The sequence below is a fragment of the Wolffia australiana genome, chromosome 8 (assembly GCF_029677425.1).
Source record: "Wolffia australiana isolate 7733 chromosome 8, ASM2967742v1".
Lineage (NCBI taxonomy): Eukaryota > Viridiplantae > Streptophyta > Magnoliopsida > Alismatales > Araceae > Wolffia > Wolffia australiana.
The window spans coordinates 10,304,081-10,312,233 of NC_135842.1; the positions used below are offsets into that span (position 1 = coordinate 10,304,081).

Here is an 8,153-nt window from a genome sequence, read left to right on the forward strand (position 1 = left end):
AATAATAATAATAATAAGAAGAAGAAGAAGATGGTGATGATGGTTTTGATAGTGAAGAAGAAGAAGAAGAAGAAGAAGAAGAAGAAGAAGAAGAAGAAGAAGAAGAAGCTGTAGAAGAAGAAGAATAATAAGATAATTAGATGATGACGCCAATCATAGTGATGACGAAGAAGAAAAGAAGAAGCTGTAGTAGAAGAATAATAAGGCGATTAATCAGAAGAAGAATAAGGCGAATAATTATAATAATGATGATAATAGGAAGAAGAAGATGATGACGATGATTCTGATGAAGAAGAAGAATAAGGTGAACAATAGGAAGAGAAGAAGAAGAAGAAGACGAACAATAAGAAGAAAATTAAGGGTTAGAAAATAATAATAAGATGATGATGACGATGATAATGATGATGGAAAGAATAGTAATAATAATAAGAAGAACAAGAACAAAAACTAGAAGAAGAGGAAGAAGAAGAAGGATTATACAGTAAAAAAAATTCTCTTCCACGGAGGAAAGGAACAGATTATCAAGGAAGACATCAGATGAAGATGAATATATGTTTAAAAAAAAAAGAACAAGCATCAACCTCTCGGCGCTACAGCGAGGCATCCACAGAGGAAATCGACCTCGCAAGAGCTTTCATAGCCTGAACCTGCATCTCCAGAGCAGCAATATAATCGGAAGTCTCCTCAAGCAGCGCACTCAAAGGCAGCTCAGAGCAGCCCGGCACAAGCCGGCCGAGCATCTTCAACTTGCGCGCCATCTCCAGCGGCGCTGACGGCCACCGCCGCCGGCCGTGGCGGCGCCGCCGCGCGAGGATAGCGGCGCCCCACCGCGACCGCCCCCCCGCCAGCGCAGCCAAGGCGCGGTCAGCCGCCTCTCGCACTTCCCACGAGCTTTTCCGCAAAGAAGACGACCCCGAAGCCCCCCGTACCCGGCGCAACGCACGGACGAGCTCCGCCGTGTAGCTCAGCTTCTGGCGGCAGCTCCGCCACCGCTGCCTGCCCAGCTTGGCCTCCATCGACTCGCACCTTCTCCTGCCCAGCGATCTGTAGCGGAGAATTTTTTTGTGAGCTCTCTCTATCTCTGTCTGTGACTATATCTGTAGAGTGAGTGTCGCGACGAGCTCTGCCTTTGCGTGGTAACAGTAACTCTCTTCCTATCTGAAAGTTGGCTCGCTCGCGCTGAGATTTATAGGATTCTGAGCGGTGAAGGAAGACGGATGACGGTTTGGGACTGACGGAACAGGACTGGATGGGTCTCCCTTTCGGTAGGGACGAGTGCGAGATTAACTTACAAATAGTGCTCGAGGAGACCCCACAAGGATGATAAGGAGAACGATGACGATTTAGTTCGTCATCCTAGAGCGTGGTCTCTTTCCTTTCCGGTTTCCATTAAGAGAGAGAGAGAGAAAGAGAGAGAGAGAAATAGAGAGAGATTGAATGAAAGCCAGAGAAAGAGAAAGAGAAAGAGAGAGATAGAGAGAAAGGGAAAGAGAAAAAGAGAGAGGGGAATAGAGAGAGATAGACAGAGATAGATAGAGAGAGAAGGAGAAAGAGAGAGATAGTGAGAAAGGGAAAGAGAAAAAGAGAGGGGAATGGAGAAAGAAATTGAGAGAAATAGAGAGAGATAGAGGGAGATAGCGAGAGAAAGAGAAAGAAAGAGAGAGAGAGAGAGAGAGAGAGATTGGACTTTTCTGAAGGAGGATTAGATGGTGATGTCACACGCGACAATACGATGGAGAGGGTGCCGACCTTTCGTGCAGCCATGGGTGCTGCTGCCTGAGAAGCAAAGCCAGGTTAGATATAGACACATGGGTTCTTAGGAAGAGAGGCGAACACCGCTGCACAGAATGATTTGAAGAGAGAGAAAGCGACAGAGAGAGAGATATGGAAGAAGAGAAAGCGATAGAGAGATGGGTAGTGGATGATTAGGACGTGGATCATGATGGGTGATGTCATGAGCAGAGGAAGAATCAGAAGAATTCTATGGCCATCTCCATCTCTCTCTTTCTCTCTCTAGGATAGTGGTGGTGGAGGAATAAAAGAGGGGCAGAATAGCACATGTGACTGCCGAGTTCCTGCTGGCGATCACATGCCCTTTCCTCTTCGCTTAAATGAGTCAGCGGGCTGACTTCTTCCACGTGATAGGTCCCAAACCTCCGTCTCCTTTTGGGACACCACCATCTATCCATCTATGTACCGATCTACCTATCTCTCTCTCCACCAATCTTCCTATCCATCCACTCTATACATATAATTTTTTATCTACCTATCTCTCTCTCCCTCTCCACCAATTTTCCTATCCATCCATCTCTCTGCATATAATTGTTATCTACCTATCTCTCCCTCCCTCCAACAATCTCCCTATCCATCCATCTCTATACATAGCACTTTTATCTACCTATCTCTCACTCCACCAATCTTCCATTCCGTCCATATCTTTACATAGCACTCGGTATCTACCTATCTCTCCCTCCAATCCACCAATCTTCATATCCATCCATCTCTATACATAGCACTTGGTATCTACCTATCTCTCTCTCCCACACCACCAATTTTCCAATCCATCCATCTCTATACATAACACTTTTTATCTACCTATCTCTCTCTCCATCAATCTACCTATCCGTCTATCTCTATACGTGTAACTTTTTATCTATCCACCTTCCTTCCTATCCGTATATCTTTTCTATTCAATCTGTTAATGTGCTCTACCATCGATCTATTTATGTGCGTATCTACGTATCTCTCTAGCTAGGAATGTACCCATCTACATGCATATGTAGTTTAATTCTGTTTATTTTGTCCATTTATCTATCAACCTTCCCTCTGCCCGTCAATCTATCTATTCTATTCTATCCATCCATCAATCTATTTATCTATCTAGATACATATATATATATATATTTATCAATATAGCTTCCGTCCTGTCCATCCATCTATCTATTCTATTCTATTCAATTCTATCTACTCATCCATCTCTCTATCGATCTGTCTATGTACAGATCTACCGATGTAGCTTTCTATATATATATCTGCCCATCTATCTATTCTCTTCCATCTATTCATCCATCTGTCTATCGATCTGTCTATGTATAGATCTATCGATGTACCTATCTTTGTATTTCTACTCATCTATCCCTTTATTTGTCTATCTTACTTCATATCCGTCCATCTATCTATTCTATCGATCCATCGATCTACCTACTTGCTGTATATGCACCTATCTATTTATATCTCTATTTACCTATCAACGTACGTATGTGTCTATTCATATACCCACCTATTTGTATACATTCCTTCCTATCTGGCTATCCAGTCAATTCTAGCTATCCATTCATTTATCTATCTATATAGATATCTACTTACCTACCTACGTACCTATCCATTCATGTTGTTATTCCGAGCCAGCTGATCCTGAGGTCTGCATGAGAAGGACAAGGGCTCCACGCGGAGCAAATCATCTTTATTTTTTGGGTTATAAAGAAGATAATAAACCCTCCCAATCTTTTCTGGGTCTTTAGGTCATTGTTATGAGATATTTAAATTTGTAGGAGTTTAGTGGTCAACAATTAAATTGACCTTCCTAATGGAGGTATTTGACATTGTGCCACTTCAACCATCGACCAACACCATTGAGAGAACACAAGATTGTTGAGATATCTCCTCTGGCCAGATAGGGAATTTTCAATCGAACAGTGTGAACGTTTGCTTCATTGTCTTCGAGTTGAAATAAAAGGCTTTGAATATATTACATTCCCAGAATATCATTTGCAATGCTATCTGTTTTTTTTATGATTGTTTAAAAGTCATTTGGGTTATGAAGGAAACCTTCTATTTTGCATTTGTGAGAAGATGTATTTCTCAATAGGCTATCCTGGATCTATTTTGCAAGAATGATGTAAAATAACACAATAAATAAGTTGAAAATATTCCAGCTAAAATTCCATAAGGAAAAAAACCAAACAAATATGTGCTCAGATGTGTACAATGACTCCCCTTATGTCGTGTTTTACTCTCTCAAGGTTGAGAGGTCATCCCATCAATAGATAATTTATTTATTTCATCTCTGGCATGATTAACATTGAGATAATTCATTTAATATATTTGAAATAAAAACATCAATATAAACTGAGACATGTGTGGATTCAAATCAACCACTAATTTTCTCATTTAATGAGTCGTCTCAAACTGCACGTGTCAACTTCTAGACAGATTCATGTGATCCTTGACATTTCAAATGAAATCACACCCTTCTCAATCAATGCTGTAATAGATCAGAGAAAATCAATCTTCTCACCGTTGTTATCACACTAGGAGGGCCGCAAGGAGCAGAGGAAGGAGAAGTGTGCATGGGTATTTCTCACTTAGGTTTTTGAGACCTTTTATACTTAATTGAAATTTTCATATAAACCCTAATTATATCCCCTGAAATCTAAAAAACATTATATGCATGGCCCTCTGGGCATATGTATGAGTCTAGTTAATCACTCCAGTATCCTCACTAATATTTATTGAAGGGACCAATTAATTGGCTATATCCGCATAGATGTTAATCGACCATTGAGAAATTTAACCAAATCAATAGGTTGATTCAGAAAAATATGAGTGTGTGAAGCTAAATTTTATGTTGTAGAAGTAGTCTCAGCCATGGCCTTATATATTCCATTTCAAAATTAGAACTATATATCACATGTAGCTTTCATGAGTGCCAGGTGATGAGGTTCCCACAACCATGTGTAGTAGCCCGTGGTTGATTAAAAACCTCCTTTCACCTCAGCATACACAGAGTTAGAATATGCTTCTATATAAAGATGCCCATGAGGCGTGTAGATGAGTCCCTTGCCAGGAGCTCACTATATATATGTGTGTATTTGTAGGATCATCTCCCAATGGATCTAATGAGGTTCCCCCATTATTAGTTGAGAACCTTGACTACATCAACAATGCCTAGACTAACTATCAGGAAGGTGATATTGACCAAAAAATCTGATATATCCTGGCATCCTTTAGTATTGGTGACCTTTCATCCCAAGACATGCGACAAGCCTCCATCGGCAAAGAATCCAGTTTGCTCCCAAGAAGCATCTTTATGTTGTGCTATTCCTAGCTTTCCCTGTACATAATCAACATGAGTCCTGAGGAGGTAGCGAGTTTACCATGAGTATGTAAAGAAGTGTTGATGAAGATAATCCTACGTGGCACATATTTGTGCCTCATCACTAGACTGTCAAAAGAATATTATCAACATATAAGACAAGTATGAAAATGCCTTAGATGCCATATTATGATCACAATCGGACGAAATGTGAATGGAGTAAAGTTGTATGCAGTGATAAGATTCCTAAACTTTATAATCTTGTGGAATCTGCTAAATTCCATATAATGATTGACACTCAAAACATTCTTGAGATGACTCCTTTTGAGAAATGTACCTCAGAGGTTGATCATAAACATAAGTTTGGTGAGATAACTATAAGAAATGCATTAGAGATGTCAAGATCATGGGCGTACCAAATTTGGTTGATGAATAGTTAAACCATTATGTTTTAGACAGACAAATGGATAGAATGTCTCAATATAATAAATTTCATAAGCCTGGGTGAACCCTAAGAAAATAAGTGAGTTTCATAAATGAGCAATGGAGCCATCAAAATTTTACATAAGCCTAAAAACTCATTTGCATCATAGAGACGAGCAAAAGCTCATAAGATCCAGTAAAGCTCTAAATTTTGTGGTCATCGATGCCTTACACATAGGTATTTTCAAATCTTCAAGATACGTCGAGGGGGAAAACTCAGAGGTAACATATAAGACAAAGGCATGAAAGGTAGGGTAGAGATGGTCATAGAGACAACATTAGAGATAGGGTGATGAGTACAAGAGCACTTACCTTTTCATAAGGCAATAGGAAGGTCGTTATTGTCAAGGATTAATGGTGGGCGGTGATGGATATCCCAATGTTGGTTTAGCAAGGCATATGTTAATAGGTGGGGACTGGAATGGAGAAAATGATAATTGTGGAAAGTTATGAATAGAGAGGTGGAGGCCGGTGATGGTGAATGTGTGATATTGAATTACATATCATTTTCAAAGATGGTTATGCCATCATAATTATACTTTCAATTGCATAAATGACCTGGAAAAAAATACTCAGGAAGGTTATCATAATATCCCTTCTGCTTTCAGGATAGTAGACTAACTTGCCTTTTGGCGATCAGGGTGCAAGTTTGGAAAAAAGATGGATCATTGTCCTGAACATAGGCTGCATCCAAATAAAAGCGGAGGTGAAAAGATAGGCATAAATGTAAATTTGGTAAAATGGAATAACATGAACTAGTGGAAAGGAAGACAATTTATACAATAGGTGGTATTCATTAGAGAATCAGTCCAAAGATAAGAAGGGATCTTCGACACATTGAGAACATTTTGAATTATATCAATAAGATGATGATGCTTCTAGGGAGCACTATAGTCTGAACAAATTTGTGTCAATTCGGACAAAAACTGATGCCATCCCTTTGCTTTTTAGGCGGACTGATATTTTGTTCCAAGAATTACACATACAATAAACATTATATTATATCAGTAAAAAATAACAAATTCTCCTTTTTTTACCCCCAATCTTGTACATTTCAGACTTGTCCAAGCACCTGCAAGCTCTCCCATCAATACTACCCCCACTGATCACTTGTTGTGCCACAATTGCAAGTAGGTTGGATTTGTAGCCTTTCTTTTTCCTCATTTGTCCTCTCTCATATTTCCCCTCAGTCTTTTTGAAATAATCACACAAGCAGTTTGATTCTGACCTCATGTTCTTGATTCATTGAAATTTGATCACTGATTTTCTATCCATGTGTTTCATTACAAATCATCACTCATCAATTTATTCAAATATATTTTTAAATACCACTTGTTACAATTTGTAAAACAAAAATGACATAATTCATATCATGTCATCAGAACTAGACATGTGATTTCATTCTTGATTCTATAGAATCTGTCTGGTGATATTATTACGGAACTCTTTGATCTTGTTCATGGGTTTAATAAATGTTTCAGTCATATTATTTTATAAATCATCAGAGACCTGCATTTTTGTTCTTGATTTTAGTCAAATTTGTAGTGATATTTGTCTGTAAATCATCATACATCTAATTTTGGTATTTATTCCATTAAATAAGGGTGGTGATTTATAAAATCATTTTGTAAATCGTCAGATACTATAACTTATTGAGTTGATTTAATCTGCATCGTGGTACTCTTTGGTGAATTTCCAATGCTCTGCAATATCAATTATCAGTCTCTGAAATAATATTTGTAAGTTTATTTCTTGAGTTTACGAAATAATATATGTAACATAATTCTCTTCAATTGAGGAGTCAAGTTGTTTTTTTCTCTATTAATGTTTTGAACCCAAATTCAAGAGATGTTCATTTTATTATTTAGTTTTGGTAATTGAATATGAGTTCCTCAAATTTTTTTGAAATCAAGCCTTAAATATGTATCAAACTTTTGGTTTTTTTAATTATTAAAAGAGGTTGAATAATCTGCTATTTTGCATTTTATTTATTGGGGTTAAGGTTGATAATTTGTCTAGACTGAATCCTTGATGTATTTGGTAATGCCCAAGAAATACATAGTTCGGTGTTGTATGACGACAAGGTGAAGCCAAGGCAAGCTATCAAGGAGCATCTAAGGTAGACATTTTGTAGTGGAGCACCTAATAATGGGAATATGTTTTGCAATATTGAATTTATATATTGTTTTATAAAACACTATTCCTTATATTTGAATTTCGTGAATTTTTTTTCTGATTTGTTACATGAGTTCAATGGAGAAAATTGTAGTTCTGTACCTAAATATTGATATTTATAACTTATTTCTATTTTAAAATTTTGACAATGATATTGACTTTAAACTTCGACATTGACATTTACTAGTCAACATGAACATATGGAGAACATACCAAATTTTATGTATATGTTTGGTATATTGAAGAACCTATAACAAAACCACTTATCCCTATCAATGACTATCATAAGATTGAGACAATTATTTTACTTGGGATACCAAATTCCCATGTTGTGTTCTAAATATGTAATGGAGATTAAAGTGATGATTCAATATCATAAAAGATATAAGTCAATCAGAGC

At 37.7% G+C, this 8,153-nt stretch overlaps 1 protein-coding gene across 1 annotated transcript; it reads right to left on the reverse strand.

Annotated features, from left to right (window-relative positions):
• Nucleotides 1–474: 474 nt before the first annotated feature.
• Nucleotides 475–1,187, reverse strand: LOC144707086 (transcription factor bHLH149-like). The gene has a single exon (XM_078580210.1). The coding sequence runs from the start codon at nt 1,014–1,016 to the stop codon at nt 591–593; it is 426 nt and encodes a 141-aa protein (XP_078436336.1). The 5' UTR covers nt 1,017–1,187; the 3' UTR covers nt 475–590.
• Nucleotides 1,188–8,153: the final 6,966 nt, after the last annotated feature.